Source organism: Palaemon carinicauda, chromosome 31, assembly GCF_036898095.1.
Source record: "Palaemon carinicauda isolate YSFRI2023 chromosome 31, ASM3689809v2, whole genome shotgun sequence".
NCBI classification, from domain to species: domain Eukaryota; kingdom Metazoa; phylum Arthropoda; class Malacostraca; order Decapoda; family Palaemonidae; genus Palaemon; species Palaemon carinicauda.
This window is the reverse complement of record NC_090755.1, coordinates 74,658,440-74,682,953: the sequence shown is the minus strand read 5'-3', so window position 1 is coordinate 74,682,953 and position 24,514 is coordinate 74,658,440. Positions and strand designations below refer to the sequence as shown.

General features: G+C 49.9%; 1 protein-coding gene across 1 annotated transcript in view; it reads right to left on the bottom strand.

The window, feature by feature from the left end:
- The window catches only part of LOC137624547 (uncharacterized), a 90,259-nt gene that overhangs the window by 64,128 nt on the left and 1,617 nt on the right, over positions 1 to 24,514 (bottom strand). Inside the window, exon 2 of the mRNA XM_068355434.1 lies at positions 10,540 to 10,662. Within this exon, the coding sequence (XP_068211535.1) occupies positions 10,540 to 10,659 (120 nt within the window). The 5' untranslated portion in view covers positions 10,660 to 10,662. The remainder of the gene's footprint in view (positions 1 to 10,539; positions 10,663 to 24,514) is intronic.

The window sequence follows — 24,514 nt, the reverse complement described above, 5'->3', positions numbered from 1 at the left end:
CAAATGCTGTCTTTCCTAAACTCTTCTTAGTCTCTAACCAATCTCCCAACAGCCGCAAAGCTCTCTTGGATGAGCGAGAGAGAACGAGTTTAGTAAAGGCAGGTGCGGTAGCAGGCACGCCTAATACAAAATCTGACGGCGGCGAACGAGGAGCCACAGAAACAAAGTGGTCAGGGAACAACTCCTTAAATACAGCCATGACTTTTCTAAAGTCCAATGATGGTTGAGTTGCCTTAGGCTCGTCAAGTTCTGAAGGTTGATCCTCTTGTGGTTCAGCAACGTCCTCATCTGATAGTTCCTCATCCGAAAACTGATGAGGAAACGGCAAAGGAGTGGGCAACGTTTGGCTCGCTGAGTCCGGTCACACTGGTGCATGCGTGACGGAGCCGGACGCAGCGTCATGGAACTGCTGCACAGTCTGTGAACTGTCAACAACCATGGGTGCGCGAGGACGCACAGCGTCCACCCGAGACTGTTTAGACCGTCTGGGTTGTGCAGTCAACACCATACCGGGTTGCGGAGGTTGACGCACCGCGTCAAAACAAGTCACCTCTGATGGTTGCTGAACGTCCTGAACGTCAACAACCACCTCCGTGCGTCGCCTAACGTCAACGTGCGGCTGGCAACCCACACTGGGTCGCATCGGTGGAGGTACAACCCCAACTGGTAGACGCGAGAAAGTTACCTCAGCGTCAACAGGACGCACAACAGACCGCTTGGATGGTTGTTGGCCAGAAGGTTCAGCAGCAACCTTCTCCGCATTGAAGTCCTCCATCAAGGACGCAAGCTTGGACTGCATGTCCTGCAGCAACACCCATTTAGGGTCTACGGCAGCAGGTGCGGCAACAGACGGGGTGAGCGACTGAGGCGGCACCGCTTTGCCTCTCTTAGGCGGCGAGCAGTCATCAGATGACGACAACGAGTCCGAACTGACCCAGTGGCTACAACCGGGACGTTGGACTTGTCCTGAAGGGACCGACTTACGCTTCAAAGGTCGTGAGACCTTGGTCCAAGGTTTCTTACGAGAAACACCTTCGGACGATGAGGTAAAAACGGGCTCTCTCGTCTTACGTTGGTAGGGGCGATCTTGGGGAGATACGCCTGATACCATAGAGGGAACGTCTGTTCGCTGATCAAGGCCTCTCGAACCCATGAGTCGTACGACATTGCTTCTCCCCTGGGCTTGGGAGCTTGCAAGAGGTCCCGGACTAGGAGGACGACAGGCACGAACAGACGAACCCTCAAGCGCAACACTGTTCACAACACTTTGAGAAACACTAGGCACTTTAACACTTCCCGCAGCACTTTGGCACTTTAGTTCCTTTACGTCCGCCATGAGTTGATTGCAGTCACTTGCAAGGGACTCAACTCTCTCCCCCAAGGCATGGATAGCACGCATCATGTCTGCCATCGATGGTTCCTGAGTGCTAGGAGGGGGGTTAGGAACAACCACTACAGGGGAAGGATTAGGTTGAGGGGCATGTGGAGAGGAAAAATCTACCGACCTAGAAGAACTTCTCCTTACCCTATCTCTCTCTAGTCTGCGTGTATACTTCTCAAATTCGATAAAATCGAATTCCGAAAGGCCCACGCATTCCTCACACCGATCTTCCAATTGACAGGTTTTACCCCGACAATTGGAACAAACAGTGTGAGGGTCGAGAGAAGCCTTTGGAAGACGCCTATGACAGTCCCTAGCATTGCATTTTCTGAACTTGGGAACTTGTGAAAGGTCAGCCATTTTGAATTGGTCAAGTGAAAATTCCAAAAAACGATCTAAGTCATCAACAATTAATCCGATACAAAAAAGAGTTCAAGGATTTATTTGAAGAAAAACACCTGTACTGCGAAAGCTCAAACCAAATTAAAGTACTTCACCAAATATGATGGGAAAAACTCCAGGTTTCAACAGCGAGTAAAGTACGTCTTGTCGACACGTCGACAGAGAAGAAATTGAGTCTTTGTTTACATCGAGTATGGTATCTGGCCGACAGTTGGCGCTGGTGGGCACACCCGCAACCTGTATAGCGATCGCTGGCGAGTTTTTACTGTTTTTTGTCTGTCGAGCAACAGAGTTGCAGCTATTATATATTCACCGGCTAAGTTAAATATTTAAAATTGTATTTTTCCTAACCGTACAAACCTTAGCTATTTACATGGGGTTTACTTTCGGCGTAGCTGAAATGACGAGCCAATAGTTTTTAACGAGGGTTAACTACCCCCACGCTAGTTAGCAGGGGTAGGGGAAGGGGTAGCTTGCTACCCCTGCCCCCCCACACACCGGTGATTTGCTTCACTTCACTTAGAGGTAGGACTTGACTTGGGGGAGAGGGCTGGCGGGCAAATATGTGTAAATAGCTAAGGTTTGTATGGTTAGGAAAAATACTAATTATCTCCGAATTTGTCATTTGTTCCGTAACCGAAATACAAACCCCGCTATTTACATTGGGTCACTTACCCCTTAGGAAGGGCGGAAAGTCCCCAGCCTTACTGACTTTGGCTTTTACCCAGGGGCTCCACCTCCCAGTGAGTAGCACTTGAGAAAAGGAGCCCCTGCACCACACAATTTCCTTGCTTCACGAGGAACGTGTGGCCTACATAAGTTGTGTGTGGAGGAAAGAGCGTGACTCGTCCTATGAAGTTGACCTTGAGACCTTTAGATAGGAATCTAGGATAGGACGTTCCCAATACCACCTCGTCAGGGTATGGGGGACGCGACAGTATTAAACTTAATACTAGGAGCACAAGGAAGCATGGGTTACCTACAGAGGTTGAGGTCAGCTATGCGGAGACCAGGATGCTGCTTCCCCAAGAGAGGGGAGGATAAAGAAAGAAGTAAGGGTCAGACATACTCTTTCATTCACTCAGACTAAAACCGGGTAACAACGCCCTCAACCTACTGCTACTTGCCCATAAAGGAGCCTGAGGTTAGACCAGCTGTTGTGCAGCCACCACAGGGCCGATAGAAAAGGTATCAAGGCTCCTGTGGGTCACGTCCTGCAGGTAATGGGCTGTGAAGGTCGTCTGACGCTTCCAGACCCCAGCTTGAAGCACCTGCGTAACAGAGAAGTTTCTCTAAGGCCAGGGACGTAGCAATGCCCCTGACATCGTATGCCCTAGGGCGACGTGGCGGAGGAGGGTCTGGATTCAAGGCGTGATGGATAACCCTTCAAATCTTGGTGACCCTCCTCTTCGTCCTGCCTGTGCTAACAAACAACGCTCGCACTTGAGGAAGAACTGCAGCTGTTCTCTTCAAGTAATACCTCAGACTCCTCACTGGACATAGTAGCAGCTGGTCTGGGTCGCTTGTTACAGAACGGAGACTAGCGATCCTGAAAGAGTCGAATCGTGGATCCGGCACTCCAAGATTCTGAGTCTTGGCAACAAACTCAGGGACGAACCTGAACGTTACCTCCCCACATCCCCTTGAATGGGCGATGTCGTACGAGAGACCATGAAGTTCACTAACTCGTTTGGCCGAGGCCAAAGCGAGCAGGAAAGCCGTCTTCCAAGACAGGTAGCGATCAGAGGCCTGGCGTAATGGTTCAAAGGAAGGTCTCTTAAGAGCCCTGAGAACCCGAACCACGTTCCAAGGAGGAGGTATCACTTCCGACTGAGGGCAGGTAAGCTCATAGCTACGTATGAGTAGAGAGAGTTCCAGCGAGGAAGAAATGTCCACTCCTTTCAGCCTAAAAGCCAAGCTTAAGGCTGAGCGATAGCCATTCACCGCTGAGACCGAAAGGCGCATTTCCTCCCGCAGATACACGAGGAACTCCGCTATTGCTGGAATAGTGGCATCGAGTGGAGAGATACCCCTCCCACGACACCAACCACAGAAGACTCTCCACTTTGCCTGGTAGACTCCCTCAGAGGACTTTCGCAGGTGGCGAGACATTCTCTCCGTAACCTGTTGCGAAAAGCCCTTCTCCGTGAGGAGACGCTGGACAGTCTCCAGGCGTGAAGCCGAAGCGAGGCTACGGCCTTGTGAAAGATGTTGCAGTGTGGTTGTCTGAGTAGCTCGTGTCGTGGAGGAAGTTCTCTCGGGAGCTCCGTCAGGAGCTGCAGAAGGTCCGGGAACCATTCCGCGTGATGCCATAGCGGAGCTATCAGAGTCATCGAACAGTTGACCGATAGTCTGGTCCTGTTGAGCACCCTTCTCCTCAGACAGAACGGTGGGAAGGCGTACACGTCGATGTTGTCCCACCGTTGCTGGAAAGCATCTTGCCAGAGTGCCTTGGGGTCTGGGACTGGGGAGCAGTACAGGGGCAGCTTGAAGTTCAAGGCTGTCGCGAACAGATCCACGGTCGGGGAACCCCACAAAGTCAGGACTTTGTTGGCTATCTGAGGATCCAAAGACCACTCGGTACTCACTATCTGCGAAGCCCTGCTCAGACTGTCGGCGAGCACATTCCTCTTGCCAGGAATGAAGCGAGCTGATAGTGTTATCGAGTGGACTTCGGTCCACCTCAGAATCTCTACTGCAAGATGGGATAGCTGCTGCGAAAAAGTACCTCCCTGCTTGTTGATATAAGCCACTACCGTGGTGTTGTCGCTCATCACCACCACGGAGTGACCCCCCAGGGTCCGTTGGAACTGTTGAAGAGCCAGAAAGATGGCCTTCATCTCTAGCAGGTTGATGTGCAGATACTTTTCTGATTCTGACCAAAGGCCTGAGGTCCTCTGGTTCAGAATGTGCGCCCCCCACCCTTCTTTTGACGCGTCCAAAAACAGTGTCAACTCCGGGGGGAGGACGAGAAGATCTACTCCCTTTCGCAGGTGCTCGTCGACCAGCCACCACCGCAGGTCCGCCTGTTCCGAAGGTCCTATCGGAACCTGCACGTCCGGGGAATCGGATCCTTGATTCCACCGGGACTTGAGCCGCCACTGCAGGGATCTCATTCTGAGACGGCCGTTTGAATCCAGACGAGCCAGGGAGGACAGGTGACCTGAGATGCAACCACGATTGGGCGGGAAGCTCTTCTCGCCTGAGGAAGGGTTCCGCCACCCTCCTCAGCCTTGCTATCCTGTCGTCTGATGGAAAGGCTTTGTGGAGATTGGTGTCTAACAACATGCCTAGATAAACCAGTCGTTGGGACGGCAGCAGAGAGGACTTCTCGAGATTTACCACGATCCCCAGATCCTGGCAAAATCCCAGAAGCCTGTCTCAGTGTCGAAGAAGGGTCGACTCCGAATCTGCTAGGATCAGCCAGTCGTCCAGATAACGAAGGAGACGGATGCCGTTCCTGTGCGCCCAAGATGAAATCAGGGTGAACACTCTGGTGAACACCTCAGGTGCTGTGGAGAGACCGAAACACAGCACCTTGAACTGGTAGGTCTTGCTGTCTAGGCTGAATCTCAAGTACTTCCTGGAAGATGGATGGATTGGGATCTGGAAGTACGCGTCCTTTAGATCCAGTGTGCACATGAAGTCTTGTGGTCTCACTGCAAGTCTGACCGTGTCCGCTGTCTCCATGCTGAACGGAGTTTGCTTGACAAACTTGTTCAGAGCTGAGAGGTCGATGACAGGTCTCCAGCCTCCAGACGCCTTCTTTACATGAAAGAGTCGACTAAAGAAGCCTGGAGAGCCGTCGACGACCTCCTGGAGAACATCCTTCCTGAGCATGGTCTCGACTTCTGCCTGAAGGGCTAGCCCCTTTACCGATCCCATGGCATAGGAGCTCAACGACACTGGATTCGCTGTCAGGGGAGGTAGAGATCTCGTGAATGGGATGCGATAGCCTTGGCCGATCACAGAGACCGTCCAAGCATCGGCCCCTTGTTTCTGCCACCTGTGCACGCAACTTTGAAGGCATCCCCCCACAGGTGGACACGCGGGAGGACTGCCACTCCTAGCGTTTGCGGCCGCGGCCGCTCCCTCTAGGAGTCTTGCCTCCCCTGGAGGACTTACCGCCCCTCTTGACCTTGGCTGGAAAGGGCTGGGGCTGAGACACCACTTTCTTAGCTGCCGGTGCCTGCTTTGGAGTCTTGTGAGGCTGCTGCTGCGGTTGCTGCGGAGCTGGAGGCTTATAGGGCCGAGATGTAAGGGCCCTTTGGAGGAGGGAGTCCTGGCTCGACTGCCTCCACCTCTCAGCTGTGCGTTCCATGTCCTGTGGCTCGAACAGATTCCCCCCAAGGAGGGAAGCGTGCCTGAGCCTGCAGACATCCATGGCGGGGACCTTCGGGTGAATCTTCTCGGTCACCGCGTCACGTCGCTTCAACACCGAGTTGGCCCAAAGGTTAGTAACCTGATGTGCCAGGAACTCGATGGAGCGAGTGCCCGAGAGGAGGAAGGTCTCCAGGGCCTTCCTATTGGTCTCCTTAGACAGATCTTCGGAGCGCAATAGGATGCCCAGAGAACCTAGCCAGATATCCAGCCACGAAGTGGCCTGCATGGCGCACTTCGCGACCTTCGCATGGCTCAGGATCTCCGACGCCGAGAACGTCACCTGCCGGGTGGAGAGCTTCTCAAGAGAAACTCCCCTAGCGAGCTCTTCTACCAAATGATGGAGGGGAAGAGCGAGGCTAGACTCCCCCATCATCTCGAAGTACCTCCTCTGCTGGAGACGAGGAGGTGGGAGGAGTTTGTTCCCGGCAGAGGAACGACTGGAGGAGGCGAGACCCGCGAGTTGAGCATTGGCCCTGGCTCTGGCACTCTTTAGCCCCTGGGACTAGGGCAAAGCCGCGCTGGCCTTGGGGGGCTTCTGAGTACCGTACACCTGATCCAGGACCGTGTCCTTGCCTTCCCGGGGGGCGATCACGGGATCCATGAACCCGTTGAGTTGCCTCATCAGGCTCAGGACTTGCCAGAAGGCGTGCTCCGACTCTTGCTGGTTTCCTCCCTGCGGACTGGCAGCTAAGTCTCCCGTCCCCGGAATCTCTTCCTGGGGAGATGCGTGGTCGTTCTCCCGGGGTGCAGCTGGAACCTGACGAATTCGCGAAGACGACTTCGGAACTGTCTTGGAGTCTTTAGGTTCCCTCCTGGGCGGGTTACACGACCCCAACAAAGAGGCCTGGAAGGTGCCTTCCACGCGAGACGATTCCCCTCCATGAGGAGACGACTCCCCCCCTTGGTGCCAAGGGGGAGACCGCTACCTCACTGGATTCTCCTGAGGACGGAAAAGCCTCGTCTTCAGGAGAAGGAGAAAGCGCCTGCGAAGGGGATGGAGCCTTCCTAATGGACCTCTTAGGAACCAGCTTCTCCCTGGGAGAAGTCACCACGAAGTCCACTACTCTCCTTCTCTTCAGCGGGGCGAGGCCGTCGTTAGTTTGTGTCCTTGATCGGCGAGTGCCGGCTTCATAGCCTTCACTAACGCCCTATCAAAGGACCAAACCAGGACTGCCGAGGCACGGACACAGAGTCCGAAATTCCCGCTGGAGGGAAGGGGATCGGGCGATCCTTCGGAGTGGACACCACTGGACCTGCCTGTAAAGAAAAAGGGGAAGAAGGTTGTTCTGACCTCTCTGATGGGTCTTCCCTATCCTGACACAGAGACCTGCGCTTAGGCGGGGGCGATCCTGATTGCGGTCTGGCGACACGCGTCCCTGCTGCTGTCGCGAGCTGCGGAACCTGACGCGAACGGGGGTCGCACTGACGCTCGTGCGAAGGCGACACAAAGGAGTCGCGCGCGAGAGGCTGCTGAAGCGCGGGTGCGCAAACGCGCGGAGACAATTAAGCGCGGGAGTGATCGCGTGCGGGTGAATGATCGCGCGGGCGTGTAGGCGAGTGAACGCGTGGGCGAGTAAGCACGTGAGCGCGTGGGCGAGTAAGCATGTGAGCGCGAGCTGGCGAGGGAACGCGTTGGCGCGCGGGCGAACGAGATCGCTCCAACAACTGCTGTTGATGGTGTCCAGGGGACCTGTAACGCGTGGGAGATCGATGGCGCGTTGGGGAACGCTGGCGCGTAGGCGAGCGATGGCGCGTTGGCGAGTGATAGCGCGTAGAACGCGCAGGCGAGCGACCGCGAGCAGTTGAGCTGGAAGTAGGAGACCCATGTCTCTCCAGATCCTCTGGGCACCGACGCGTAGGAGAGCGCTTGCGCGCAGGCGAAAGATCACGCGGGCGGTCAGGAGATCGCCGATGTTCAGGAGAACGCTGACGCGCTTTGGATCGTTGACGCGCAGGAGATCGCTGACGAGCAGGTGAACGTTGACGCATCTGTGGTCGCTGGCGAGCAGAAGGGCGACGCGTGGAATCCTGTGTAGAAGCTGCCGGCGCGTTGCGCAAAGGCGAACGTTCACGAACGGCCTCAGGAACATGGGGATCGTGGGCGCGAGGGCGTACAGTAGCATTAGAACTACGTGCAGGCGACCGCGAGCGTTGCTGTGCTGGAACAAGCTGGCGAACAGGATCGCAAGGGCGAGGAGAAGAAGAGTCCTTGTCCAAGACCTGAACCGAAGTTCCAGGTCGCGCGGGCGAACGTGGGCGCACAGGGCGTGTGTCAGGAACTGGAAGCGCAGGTGCGCTCTGACGAGCAGGAGATCTAGAACGCTCAGGAGACCGATGGCGCGCAGGGCACACAACAGGAACAGCAGAATGTTCGGAGTACTCAGAAGAGCGCTGGCGATCAGGAGAACGCTGACGAGCGCGCTAACGCTGCAGAAGGGCGCTCAGGAGACCGCTGGCGCGCAGGGCGAACAACAGGAACAGTAGGATGTTCGGAGCACTCAGGAGAGCGCTGACGAGCAGTGGGGCGACGATCATCAGGAGAGCGCTGGCGAGCAGTGGGGCGACGATCATCAGGAGAGCGCTGGCGAGCAGTGGGGCGACGATCATCAGGAGAGCGCTGGCGATCAGAGGAACGCTGACGAGCAGGAGAGCGCCTGTGCGCTAACACTGCAGAAGGGCGCGCAGGGGAACCCTGACGCGCAAGGGAAGCCCCCACACCGTGGGAGGCAACCCTTTGCCCCAAAGGGACCGTTGCCCGTCGGATAACGAGGTCAGACTGCTGTCCATCTGCACCAGGGGCGGAAGGTTTGGAAGGCATTGGAGATCGATCCCCGGAGAGGTCTAAGGAGGCAGGAGCTGCAGGCTGCTTACGGCGAGGAGAGTCCCCCTCGGAGGAAGGAGGAGAAGATTCAAAAAGGCGCCACTTAGCACCCTTATAGGGAGACGGGAGGCCCTTACGACGCAGCGGACGGTGAGCCTTACGGCGAAGGCGGCCACGAGGAGGGTCATCAGGATCATCCGTCCTCCGAAGAGGAGTCTCAGTCAATGCGCTCCCCCGTGAGGGAGGCTTGGCAGCAGGAGAGCCCGTGGGACTCCCCTCCCCCTTCGAAGGATGTACAGAAGGGGGAGGAGAGCCTTCAGCAACGTCATCCTCATCAGGAACCGCAGAGGTTTGCCCCGACCTGTCGGAAGCCTCTGTCACCACGACGTCGACGATAGACAGAGGATCTACCTCTGCTATCACCGGCGACTGCTTAACAGCAGCCCCCAACTGGACAAGATCAATCAGGGCTTCCTTGGAGGGCAGGCCCTTCAGCCCCAAGGAAGCCCAAAGCTGAAAGTGATCATCATGAGATAATGAATCATTATCAATAACCTCCCCCGGGGGAGGAGGGGGAACCGCCCCGCTATGGGAGGCGACGCCCTCTCCCCCAACCCAAGGTCGGAAAACAGAACTAGGGCCTGCGCTCCCACTTGGCGGTCTCTCAATAGGAGCCGGACGAGGGGGAGCTTCGGAGGAGGTTTGGGCGGCGAAAGAAGAGTCCCGAGAGCCTTCCTCCTTCAAGGCAACCCCCGAAGGAGAACGGTCTCTCTTAGACTTCTTCTTACGCCGACAGCCAAACTTCTCCCACTGGGAGGCAGACCACTCCCTGCACTCACTACAATTATTTTCTCTGCCACACCGTTGGCCTCGACACTGCGGGCAAAGGGTGTGAGGATCCGTATCCACCGCAGACATGAAAGTACCACAAGGGCGACCGGCAATACCAGGGCACTTGCGCATGATGGATATCCAAGGGTGAGGCCAACTTCAAACACACACAAGCTGAGGAAAAGCTAAAAAGATTAAGGCTGTCAAACAAGGACGATGAACAGACACGTCTGTTCATCGCCGGAGCCAAAAGTGAAGAAAATCACCGGTGTGTGGGGTGGGGGGCAGGGGTAGCAAGCTACCCCTTCCCCTACCCCCGCTAACTAGCGCGGGGGTAGTTAACCCTCGTTAAAAACTATTGGCTCGTCATTTCAGCTACGCCGAAAGTAAACCCAATGTAAATAGCGTGGTTTGTATTTCGGTTACGGAACAATTTATTATTCAACTGCTTTACCTCTATAACTATCCAAATGAACATTCATAGGTCTTTCCCTGGTTTCCATTATACCCGGAAACCTTACACTTTCTCATACTTTGCACATCAATTTTCTCCTTTTGCATACACAATTGTATAGTAGCCAGTAGCACTACCTCTAATAAATAGCCTTAATATCTGAAACATGTACAGTACTTCAATTCTGATGATCTACAAGGCACCACGGAAAAAAAAGTTGAAAAGTGTGAGAATATTCATAAAAAATACTATGAATAAACCACTCACCTGATGTGTTAAGATGTGAACATTATGTTGAGGACTCTCTAAAGCAGAGGCCTCAACTAATGTGATCATCTGCGCACCAGCTTCCCCAAGGTTTGTTACATCTAACGTTAACCCTTCCATTCTCTGAAATCAGATACAGGTATAAAATGCATTGTTAACCATCAAAAGCAGAAATGTTCAACAAAAAATCCAAGAAATTTATAATAACTTATTTTTAATGAAAAGCTTTTTGATAATATACCGCACAGTATAAGCTTTTTTTATCTCTATAATTAATATGACATTTTAAAAGTAATTTGTAAAATGACAAACATGAAAGTAAAACAACAAATTTGGAGATAATTTGTAATTTTCCTAATGATACAAACGTTTAGCTATTTATAGGGGTATTCACCGAAGGACGAGGCATTAAAATTTAGCAAGGATTAACTACCCATCCTGCTAGTTAGCAGTAAGTAGGGGGGTAGCTAGCATTACAGATAGTAAGTGAAACTTGAGGGGACGGGGTGTAAAGATTTCAGGGTTGTGATTAGATGATGGATGTGGTGTGTAGAGATTTCAAGCTTCTGATTAGATGTTTTAGAGTTCTTTACTGTGGGAGATTCTTAAGATATTGGTGCAGTGGACTTTTTAGTGAAAAAAAAAACCCATGGTTTGAGTATCTGTTATCAGTAGGTAGTCAGAGATTTATGTCCACACACTATTGACTCACTGTGTTGATTGTGAACCGCTATGTGGTGGGATTCTCCAACAAGCTTGGAACTTTGTCTTGACTATGTTGACCTTGACCAAAAAGGCTCTGTCTTGATGATAATTTCTAGAAAATCTGCATCACAAACCAAATAGGACTTTATTTGGAAAAATAACTTATACTGAATCCATCACCTTGTTTTTATTTCTGTGTGACTATCCAATCTAGTGGAGGAGCCTCTTTCTGAGGTTAAAGTGAGATGTAGAGATGGGTAACATTATTTTACAATCTCTTTGATCCTAACCTGTCAAATTACATTTGAATTAAGCCCAAATATTTACACTTATGTTAGTCTTTATTCATACTTGTATATGTAGATTAAACATTTAGAGGATTGATTCCCAAGAGGTTCTGTATGGAGAAATTTGTCTCTTCTGGTTTTGTAGACTTGCACTTTCATATTGTATTTTTTTTTTCCTCTCATTGATTAATTAAAAAATTCATTAGGAAAAAAAATATATTGGTGTGCTCGAGCACTCTCCCACATCAGTACTGATGACCGGAAGATGACGTCAAAGCATTTGACAGAACTGGTCCTTCTGAAAAGAGTCCAGTTCATTGGAGATAGATAGATTGTCTATCTCTTCCAATACGCTTGGTTCTGGGTCAGGTCGCACTCCTGTGCTATCAGGCAGGATAAAGGAGCATCCATCATTGTCATGGTGAACAGCTTCCCCAAGAGATCACCCTTCTTGATCTTGGCAGTTCCTTCAGATGAACCCTTGATTAAAACTGAGGCTTTTTCACCTTTAAGTTCTCGGATACCAGGGATTGCTGTAGCTTTTCTTGACAGAACGGGGTTTATAATGTCGCCATCATAATACATCTCCGGCCAACAGTTGGATGGACAAACAGAGCACCTAAAAGAGGTATCAAGCCCCTTAGGAAAGTCTACAGTAACAGGAACAAGTACAGTACAGGCTCAATATTGGCATTCCTAAATGAATCAGCCACGTGGACTTCAAGTGCGTAGAGCACTTGCTAACAACAGGCTCCATGTATTGGGACAAAATACTCCCAAAGTGGCTCTTGGGGAGTACCGCCAACACTCAGGCGATTTTGGGCTCTGTCAACTATCACCCCATTTGCTCTCAAGAACTGGTAACCAAGTGCTCAGCCATAGTCCCTGAAGGCACTACATGGAATGCACTCGGGGTGAATGTCATTCCATGAAGTACTGTATAGGGATCAGCAGTATAGAACCTAAGGCCTTAGCTCCAGTTTGCCCTAAACCCTTCAGACCAATGGTATCAGGTACCATCTGCAGCTGGTAATCCTGCACTACACTGGATGACATGAGGTTGACCTCGGCTCCGGAGTCAATGAGAGCATCCAATGCTCCCGACAGAAACTCAGACAAGGTTACTCTGACAACCATGAGCGGTACAGGAGCCAACTGCTACAGGTTAACCCTACGAAGGGTTTTCAACACAGTCCAGTTCCTGCTTCCTCCTTGGAGAAGTCAGTCGGAGAATCTTTGAACAGTGTCGAGGACAGGTTATCACTGGCCAATCCTGAAAGAGTAATTAAATGCGCAATGACCTCTTCAGGTTGAGGGGTAACCTTGGAAATCAAGATTTCTGAGGTTGCCACCAGAATAATAGGAGCATACTTCCTAGCACACACCCTCCTTTGATGTAACCCCATCTTCTACACCAAAGATCTAGTATTTAATGCTCTATGATACTCCTCAGTTCTTGATGACTTCCTGGTCTTTGGTTTCTTGCTCTTCTTCTTCTCAACGGTCTGGAAAAAAGCACTGTACTCGTTCCCACTTTGGCTCTCCCTGCAACTGGTCGAACCAGAGTAGGACAACGGTGTCGGACTAACGTTCACTGATACTGCCCTCCACCTAAGAGTCTGGACGGAGGTGGTCTCCCTCCAAGGGCTGCGGGCAGTAGCTGTCTTTTGGACAGGTGTTTTGTGCATTGGGGGCACCTGTTGCCCACACTGAGTGACATGGTGGTTAGCTGAGCCACTGCGTGGGCACAGGTTGAGGCATTTGCGACACTCGTCCACAAAGGGCCCTGGTTTTTTGCACCAAGCACAGTACCTCCTTTGGAACTAAGGAGTACTATCCAGAGTGCGAGGTGGTGGCAGGCGCACTTCCACAGGTGCAGGTGAACGGTTGGGGGCAGCCATTTCAACCCTGTCGCCATACGAGCCGTGCCAAGACTGTCCCACGCGACTGATGACCAAGTCCTCTGCCTTCTGGCTTTGCTGACGGGATGCCGCGTGGAGAGCACTCAAATGGTGTAGGACATCCTGCCAAGTGCCCTGACGGCCAGAGGATAAAATGACGGTGGCCAGAGACTCCTCCAGCCAACTCACAGCTTTACTTGGAACCGTTCTGAGGAGCTTTCGTCTCAGCTCTCTCTGGTCCAAGGTACGCCGAGGATATACAGACCGAGACAAAGAGGCCAACCGCACGGCATATATCTTCAGCAGTTCACCCTCTCCACTGGTGGCACTGCTGAAAATGGGCTTACCTCCCTGCATCCCGTCTCTCTCTGGGTTCTCGGCACCAGTTGAGGAGGCGTTCCTTCTGTATGGGTATGAGATCTTGGGACCCCCTATTGCAGAGAAAGCCTCCTTTATTTCCCCCTTCAGGATCCTTCCCAGCTCAGCAGTCCACCGGCCAGAGCGGTATACCTACTGGCACAGGAGGCCTCAAAATCCTTCAAGAATTGGGCAAAACTCTGTCCAGTTTCTAGCTGGAAGATCCCAGGCTTGGGGCTCTTCCTGGCATCAAGGAGGTTGAGCATGTCGGACAGACTGCGATTTGACCAGAGAGAACGGACATGATCAGTGGAGACAACGTTGGCAGAGCTGACACTGGAACAGGAGCGGAAGCTGCCCCCAGAAGTCTCACTACCAGAATCTTCACTAGCAGATTCCTATGACAAAGTCGTTATTTCAGGTATAGCTGGTCTGATCTTTTCCTTGGCCTGGTGCCTGTGCTTTGGGATGGCCCCTGTCTTGGCTAGGACTACCTCACATGTTGATGCTGGAGCCTTTTCCGGTCTGCTGGACATTGCTTGGTTAACCAAGATCTGCTCCCCTAGTCCACTTAGTGAAGTCAGTGACCCTGCGAATCCATGCGGAGATTGTGTTTTGCGTGATCCTACTCTTGTTTCTGCCTCTGCAGACGATCAGTGAGGGTACTCTGAGTTGAGCTGCTGCCGATGTCTTGAGGTAGCACCTCATACATCTTATGGGCATAGTAACAGATGATTGGGCCGACAGTTACAGAGCGGAGACTCGTTATCCGGAAGGAGTCGAATCTAGGATCCAAAATCTGGATTCTGAGTCTAGGAAACAAGCTCAAGGACGAAGCTGAAGCTTACCTCTACCCATCCCCTAGAATGGGAAATGTCAAACGGAAGACCATGAAGTTCGCTTACTCGTTTGGCTGAGGCCAAGGCGAGCAGGAACACCGTCTTCCAGGTTAGAAGGCAAACGGTTGCCTGTCGTAATGGTTCATACGGGGATCCTTCTAGGGACCAAAGAACTCAAACCCCGTGCCATGGGGAAGTCTCACTTCCGACTAAGGACAGGTAAGTTCACAACTACGTATGAGGATGGAAGTTCTAAACATGAGGAAATGCCCTCTTCTTTCAGTTTTAAGGCAAGACTCAAGGTTGAGCTATAGCCTTTAACCGTTGAAACCGAATGATGCATTTCCTCCCTTAATACATGAGAAATTCTGCAAGTGCTGGAATAGTGGTATTGAATGGATTGAGACCCCTTCCGTGGCACCAACCACAAAAGACGTTCCACTCCGCCAGGTAGAATGAAGTTGATAACTTTCACAGCCATCCAGGCATTCCCTTTGCGACTTGTTGCGAAAAAACTCACTGAGAGAGGAGATGATGGGATAGTCTCCAGGCGTGAAGGCATAGCAAAGATACTGCCTTGTGGAAATGTTGACATGTGGTTGTCTAAGTAGATTGTGTCGTGGAAGAAGTTCTCTTAGGCGCTCCGTCAGGAGTAGCCGAAGGTCCGGGAACCATTTCGTGTGATGCCATAGCGAAGCTTTGAGGGTCATTGAAAGATTGACCAATGTTCTGGTCTTGTTGAGTACTCTTCGCATCAGACAGAACGGTGGGAATGTGTACACGCTGATGTTGTCCCACCGTTGTTGGAATGCATCTCGTCAGAGCCTTGAGATCTGGGACTGGGGAAAAGTACAACAGGAGCCTGAAGTTCTGGGCTGTTGCGAACAGGTCCACAGTCAGGGAACCCCACCAAGTCATGACTTTGCTGGCTACTAGATGATCCACAGACCATTCGGAACCCACTATCTGCGATGCTCTGTTCAGATTGTCGGCGAGCACATTCCTCTTGCCTGGAATGAAGCGAGCTGATAGTGAGACCGAGTGGACTTCTACCCATCTCAGTTTCTTTACTGCTAGCTGGAATAGGGGCTGCGGAAAAGTACCTCCTTGTTCCTTGATGTAAGCTACTACCGTGGTGTTGTCGCTCACCCCCACCGAGTGAACGGCCAGGAACTGGTGGAACTCTTGGAGAGACAAAAAAAAATGGCTTTCATCTCCAGTAGACTTATGTGAAGATACTATTCGGACTCTGACCAAAGGCCTGAGGCTGTGTGGTGCCGCACGTGGGACCCCCACCCTTCTTTTGATGCGTCCAAGAACAGCATCAAATCAGGAGGAGGGATAAGAAGATTGACACCCTTCAGCAGATTCTTGTCTGCCAGCCACCATTCGAGATCCATCCATTCCTCTGATCCCATGGGAATCAGAGTGTCAGGGGAATCAAAAGCCTGATTCTAATTGGACTTCAGACGCCACTGGAGAGATCAAATCCAGAGAAGACCGATGGGAACTAGATGGGGCAAGGATGATAGATGTCTGAGGAGACATAGCCCCTTCTGGGCTGGGAGATCTTCTCATTTGAGAAAAGGGCTTGCGACTTTCCTCAGCCTTGCTATCCTATCAGATGGGAAGGCTTTATGATGTTTGGTGTCTAATACCATGCATAGGTATATCAGTCTTTGAGTGGAAAGCAGGAAGACTTCTCGAGATTACCATGACTCCCAGATCTTGGTAAAGTCTCAGAAGTTTGTCTCATTGCTGAAGGAGGGTTGCCACCGAGTCTGCTAGGATTAGCCAGTTGTCCAGGTAACAAAGGAGCCAGATGTCGAACCTCTGAGCCCAAGATGACACAGGGCAAACACTCTTGTGATGACCTGAGGTGTTGTAGAAGGGCCGAAACAAAGCACCTTGAACTGGTATGTCTAGTTATCGATGTTGAAACTCAGATACTTCCTTCAAGACGGATGGAATGGGATCTGGATGAATGCGTCCTTTAGATCCAGTGTACACATGAACTCTTGCGGTCTTATCACTAGACTGACCGTGTCTGCCAGTTCCATACAGAATGAAGTCTGTTCGACAAACTTGTACAGAGCTGAGAGATCAGTGACTGGTCACCAGCCTCCAGATGCCTTTTCCACAAGAAAGAGTTGATTGAAGAAGCCTGGGGAACTGTCGAGGACCTCCTGGATAGGACCCTTCTCCAACCCTGTCCGGACTTCGGCCTGACCCTTTGCTGATCCCATCGCAAATGAGCTCACAAGCACTGTATTTTTATTCAGTGGAGGGATAGATGAAAAGAATGGGACGCGATACCCTGAACAAATCACAGAGATCGTCCAAGGTTCGGCCTCGAATGGCATCCACCTGGTCCAGCAGCTTTGTAGGCAGACGGTACTACATTGGATCCTTCTCTCTGGTTATGGTTCATTTTCCCTTTACCTACACACACTGAATAATCTGGCCTATTCTTTACATATCCTCCTCTGTCCTCATACACCTGACAACACAGATTACCAAACAATTCTTCTTCACTTAAGGGGTTACTTTACTGTAATTGTTCAGTGGCTTCTTTCCTCTTGGTAAGGGTAGAAGAGACTCTTTAGCTATGGTCAGCAGCTCTTCTAGGAGAAGGACACTCCAAAATAAAACCATTGTTCTCTAGTCTTAGGTAGTGCCATAGCCTTTGTACCATGGACTTCCACTGTCTTAGGTTGGAGTTCTCTTGCTTGAGGGTACACTTGAGCACACTATTCTATCTTATTTCTCTTCCTCTTGTTTTGTTAATTTTTTTTTAGCTTATATAGGAGATATTTATTTTAATGTTGCTACTCTTCTTAAAATATTCTATTTTCCTCTTTTCCTTTCCTCACTGGGCTATTTTCCCTGTTGGGGCCCTTGGGCTTATAACATCCTACTTTTCCAACTAGGATTGTAGCTTAGCAAGTAATAATAATAATAATAATGTTTACAGTTTTAACCACCACCTCTCTGATGTTTTCCTCCACGACTGGACTTGTTGCCTTTCCCTTCCTTGATAGGAGAGGGCTATTAAGACAGATATGTTTTCAAAATTACTGCCATTTTAATAGTTGATGGTTTCGTATGGCTGGTCTTTGGAAGGGCTGGATGTCTGTAGGGCAAAGCTGTAAGGGCCCTAGGGAGGGAATCCGTGTTGGATTTCCTCCCCCTCTCCGCAGCCTGCTGACGTCCCTTGGCTCGAAGAGGAAGAACCCCTCCATGGAGGAGTTTTGGAGCCAAGCAATCTCAGTATTAGGAACCTGCTGGTGAAAACTCTCAGCCACCGCATCCCATCGGGCAAAAGCCTGGTGTGATGGAGCATGTTGAAAAGAGATCGGAGACGGAGGCGAAGGTTGGTAACAAGAGACAGGATGGGCCATTTCTTCCGAAGAAGAAGACTAAGGAGGCGAAGAGGTGAAAGGACTCTTGTCTCGCCGACCGACGATGTACGAGTGTGGGATCACCAGGCTGATTAACCGTGAGACCCTTTACTGTTAAGGGAAAACACTCATCAGAAAGATGTGCCTCAGATCTTGCTCTATCCCCAAAGGATGTTTGTCAGGGGAAGGAGCACAGACCTTGGCAGCGGAAGATGAAGAAGAAGACACAGTCGCAGGAATAGCTGGCAGGGCAGCAGACAAGCTCTCTGTAACACCAATGTCGACAACCTACAAAGAGTCGACGTCCGATGCTGACGCTAACAAGACTCGACGAGCAATACCGCGAAAAAAGCAAGGTCGATCGCTACTGCCGAACGAGAGGCAGGGCAGTAAATCAACAACTCTTAAGGAGGCAATTCACAAATCGCTGGTTTCAGAATGGTGTTAGCCCACAGGGTCACTATTTGGTGGGCTAGAAAGTCAATGGTGCAGGTGCCAGAGAAGGAAGGTCTCCAAAGCCTTCCTGGTACAACGGTGAATGATTGCGAATCACTCTACCTTCCTAGCGGCCACAACCACCGCCTTTGGTGGCTACAGTTGATGATCCTCTTTGCATGAGGATATGACGACCACTGACACGTTGGAGAGCGTCAGGAAACCTCGTTCTCATGACGCGATTGTGATTGCCAACATGAAGACCGATGACTTGATGATCGATATGAGGGAGTGTGTCCCCGCATTGACGAGCGATACCACGTTGACGCAGGTTCGATCGTTACCGCTCCATGAGAGGCAGGTCGGTGTGTCGACTGTCCTCAAGTAGGTGACTCACACGTAGCTGAACGATGGGATGATTTGGGAACGCTTTGAATTAAGGCTGAACGCTAGTTCGTTAAGGGACGGATGAGTGATTCTCAAGACGGTGAAGGTCTAAGCTACGTGTATGGTCGCTGAGGTGAACACTGTTGGCAAGACGATTGCTGACGAGCAAGCAAACGCTTACAAGCAGGCGAACGCTGATGAGCAGGTGATTGTTGACGAGCAGGTGATTTCCGAAGTGGTGGACAAGCAGGTGATTCTCGCATAGCAAAAGCTTGACGAGAAGTCAATCGCGTATGCGGTTCATGTGTAACCAAACGCTTAAGAGGTACAAGAGTTGTTGATCGTTGACGATGGTCAGGTGATCCACAAGCTGATGGAACCGTCGGCGATTCACGTGTAACCGAACGCATAGGTGGTACATGAAATGTCAACCATCGACAATGGTCGGGCGATTCACGCCGTGTTGGATTTCCTCCCCCTCTCCGCAGCCTGCTAACGTCCCTTGGCTCGAAGAGGAAGAACCCCTCCATGGAGGAGTTTTGGAGCCAAGCAATCTCAGTATTAGGAACCTGCTGGTGAAAACTCTCAGCCACCGCATCCCATCAGGCAAAAGCCTGGTGTGATGGAGCATGTTGACAAGAGATCGGAGACGGAGGCGAAGGTTGGTAACAAGAGACAGGATGTGCCATTTCTTCCGAAGAAGAAGACTAAGGAGGCGAAGAGTGAAAGGACTCTTGTCTCGCCGACCGACGATGTACGAGTGTGGGATCACCAGGCTGATTAACCGTGAGACCCTTTACTGTTAAGGGAAAACACTCATCAGAAAGATGTGCCTCAGATCTTGCTCTATCCCCAAAGGATGTTTGTCAGGGGAAGGAGCACAGACCTTGGCAGCGGAAGATGAAGAAGAAGACACAGTCGCAGGAGTAGCTGGCAGGGCAGCAGACAAGCTCTCTGTAACACCAATGTCGACAACCTACAAAGAGTCGACGTCCGATGCTGACGCTAACAAGACTCGACGAGCAATACCGCGAAAAAAGCAAGGTCGATCGCTACTGCCGAACGAGAGGCAGGGCAGTAAATCAACAACTCTTAAGGAGGCAATTCACAAATCGCTGGTTTCAGAATGGTGTTAGCCCACAGGGTCACTATTTGGTGGGCTAGAAAGTCAATGGTGCAGGTGCCAGAGAAGGAAGGTCTCCAAAGCCTTCCTGGTACAACGGTGAATGATTGCGAACCACTCTACCTTCCTAGCGGCCACAACCACCGCCTTTGGTGGCTGCAGTTGGTGATCCTCTTTGCATGAGGATATGACGACCACTGACACATTGGAGAGCGTCAGGAAACCTCGTTCTCATGACGCGATTGTGATTGCCAACATGAAGACCGATGACTTGATGATCGATATGAGGGAGTGTGTCCCCGCATTGACGAGCGATACCACGTTGACGCAGGTTCGATCGTTACCGCTCCATGAGAGGCAGGTCGGTGTGTCGACTGTCCTCAAGTAGGTGACTCACACGTAGCTGAACGATGGGATGATTTGGGAACGCTTTGAATTAAGGCTGAACGCTAGTTCGTTAAGGGACGGATGAGTGATTCTCAAGACGGTGAAGGTCTAAGCTACGTGTGTGGTTGCTGAGGTGAACACTGTTGGCAAGACGATTGCTGACGAGCTAGCAAACGCTTACAAGCAGGCGAACGCTGATGAGCAGGTGATTGTTGACGAGCAGGTGATTTCCGAAGTGGTGGACAAGCAGGTGATTCTCGCATAGCAAAAGCTTGACGAGAAGTCAATCGCGTATGCGGTTCATGTGTAACCAAACGCTTTAGAGGTACAAGAGTTGTTGATCGTTGACGATGGTCAGGTGATCCACAAGCTGATGGAACCGTCGGCGATTCACGTGTAACCGAATGCATAGGTGGTACATGAAATGTCGACCATCGACAATGGTCGGGCGATTCAAGCTCTACCGGACAATGGAGAGACTATGAAGCAGGCGAGTGTTGTGAAGGCTGAGCGATTTACCCCTTGGAGGACAATTGTGTTCCGAAAGAGAGCGACGCTGTGGCGGGATGTCAACAAAAACAACCCCCTACACCCTTGATCACTCCTACTTTCTCAATATCCAACAATACAAACTTTCCCCTGACTCTACTTCAAACTGGACTCTTGGACAGAAGGAAAATGAAAACAAAACATAGCCTTAAAATTATATTCACCGCAACCAAAAGCAAAAAAATTCTGCATTCAAAATAAGCTTAACATATAAACCACCACCAACCAAAATAATTACACGTAAAACAGATCATTAAATTCATAAATATACCAAAAAAAACCGTATCACCATTCAAATAAAAAACCCTAACAAACTTAATACTAAACCGCACACCAGCTCAAAATATATGTTTATATATATTACGACACCAACACTGTCGCCACACACAAGCCGAAATGTCCTTTCACGGCAAACTACCACTACAGTTTATGGTAACCGAAGAGTTCTTAATTTGCCATAACGGCCTCAACTCCTTGAGTCACAGGTGTCAGTATCATCATCATCATCATCATCGTCATCATACACAATCTTTATAAACAGTAATCCAAACGGAAAATCCTTCAAACGGGCTGGGTCATTATGGCATCAAAATCAAGGAAATCGTTCAGTGCAATCAAATCTTAATCCTAATCGTAGTCCAGGTCATCAACGGTTGCGTAATCCAAGAGCAGTCTTAAAACAATCTAATACAGGCCAGGTCGTCAACTAAAGATCGGCATTCAAAAATAACTCTCCAAAGGAGGAATCGCGGCCTGCCAAAATAAAAAAGAAAAACACTTATGAACACTCCTAACTAACTTAACTATCGCACTATAATCAAAGATAAACAATAAACTTTCTATCACTCATGAACGCGCCTAACAAAAATAAATAAAAACAGTACTTACTCAGAACATAAACATCTGAAATGCTCTCAGCAACAGCCAAACGCTGGCTTGTTGAGTGATGAGCGTTTAAGCAGCAAAGATGAGGAGGTAGGCCAACGATTCATGCACCGTTGGGCGTTTAATGCTCTGACGGTGATCGAAGTGTTTCGGTTACGAGATACGTGAGAACGCTGTTGGATAGAAGATCAAAGTTCCTGATGCTAACAAGCACGCGATTCCAAAAAGCTGGAACAGCAGGCTATTGTTGAGCTGCAAGCGATTCACACGTAGCAAGCGATTCCCGAGAGGGAGATGGAAGAGCAGGCTGCTGTCGAACTGCAAGCGATTCTCACTTAGCAGGCGAAACACGAGAGGATGAATGAGTAGGTGATTATCGAACTGCAAGCGATTCTCATGTAGCAGGCATTATCGAAGACCAAGCGATTCTCGTGTAGCAAGCGATTTACGAGAGGTTGAACTAGTCGACAGCAGTATGCGATGGCTAGGCGATCTACGAACTGACGGGACGGTGGACAATTCTAGCAAGGTCGATGGTGAACCTGACGAGACGGAGAACGCTGTCAATAAACTGTAACTGGAGCTCAGGTGGAGAAATGTGACCTTCGTAAGGTGACATGTACTAGGGAGGAGATCGAGAACGATCCCTTGCAGGAGACAAACAAACCGAAGTTCGTTGAGGAGAGGCCAATGACGGAAGCAAAGGTCGGGAACTAAATGGGGCAGGCTGGGCAGGTTCCTACGAAGAGGCAGACTGTGGCGGCGAGGATGTGAGAGGTGTCTCTTTGCCGACGGAGCAGGAGCACCCTGAAGGCGCAGAGGAGGACGAACATGGCGTTGACTACTGCCACCATCCCGACGTCAAATAACAACTGATGGGTCAGCAAGTCTCCGAAGAGAAGTCTCTATGAGAGCCCTTTCCCTAGGAAAGGGAACCTCGCAGGAGAGACAAAAGATGATGAAGGGAAGTTTTCCCTCAGAAGGGAGAAACAGAGCCCAACATCTGGGGAAGAAAACTCTCCCTCGGAAGGGAAAGAAATCCAACCCCTGAAGGCGACCTCCAGGCAGCGCTCTTTGCTTTCCATCAACAAGCCTTGTTCAAGTTGAAGGTCTGCATGGAGCGTTACCAGAGAAAACGTAGCCAGAGCTAGTTCCTCGAGGTTAGCTTGATGATCAGGAGCTGCCGCAGGTGCAGGAGAGCAAGAAAGAGATGGGGTAGAGACAGCAGATTCCACCGGGATGAAAGGAACAGGTTTTCTACGTCAGCTATCATAGCCGAGCAAACAAAAACGGCATCGCTGAGGAAAAACAAAACAAATTATGTAACAAAAAACTCCCTTGGGAGAAGCACCTAGTCCACAAACGGGAAAGGTGTTCACCAAGACAACAGACGAAAATTAAGGGCTGGGCACTCCCTTCCCTGGCTGACATTGACAGGAGAAGGAGAGCGGCAGCGTAACAAAGAATTACAATTAATTAATTCAGCTAAGAAAAATAGCTACAGTACTCGAGAGAACCACAACCGTCTAGAGGGAAGGAGGGGACCTCCACAGAGACAAAGCTGAAAGTTAAATTACAACAGTTATAATTTTACTTAATTAATGAATAAAACCATTTGGAAGCACAACCTAACCCACGAACGGGAAAGGTGTTACCCCCGCGCAGTATATTGCTGGCCGCACTCCCTTTCCCCAGCAGATTTTTTTTAAGACATGAAGGGGGAAGGGGGAGATAACAGCCGAACGGAGGAGTATCCCCACAATGTGACTTCCCTGCGGCATCAGCTGGAGCACGGAAGGTCATCCGCCAATGGGAAGAATGATGACCAAGAAAGAAAGGTCTGATGGGAAGGTTCTCCGCCCTTGAGAACCTGCCGTACTACGCTGTCACACACACAGCACCTGAAAAGAAACCTACAATCATATATATATATATATATATATATATATATATATATATATATATATATATATATATATATATATATATATATATATATATATATATATATATATATATATATATATATATATATATATATATATATATATATATATATATATATACAACCTTCTCTGCCCTTGAGAACCTGGCGTACTACGCTGTCACACACACAGCACCTGAGAAGAAACCTACAATCATATATATATATATATATATATATATATATATATATATATATATATATATATATATATATATATATATATATATATATATTTGAAAATATTAAGTATGTATTCATATGTATAAGTTAAAATCTCAAAGATTAATAGCAGTCCAAAAGAGGCGAGGTGAAAGAGCAGTGACAGCCACTCACCATCCGAGCCAAAAGCAAAGGGAGCTCATTCACAGTTTTGTGAGAGGGAGGGGTAGCAAGCTACATCCCCTACCCCCCTAACTAGTGGGATGGGTAGTTAACGCTCGCTACATTTTAATGGCTCATCCTTCCAGCTTCGCTGAAAGTAATAACCCCTATAAATAGCATTGGTTTGTATCCCAGTTACTTTTGTGCTTGAGGAAAAAGAAAGTCCCAGAGAAATTGATTAGAATGGTAGAGATGATGAACTAAAGAACAAAGACAAAAGTAGCAATAGATGTTGGGGAAATAGAAACCTTTGAAGTTAGTATTGTATTACACTGGTGGTCAGCATTGGGCACATTTTTATTCTTGGTGGTCATGGATGTGTTAGGTGAAGAGATCAGAAATGAAGAGTTG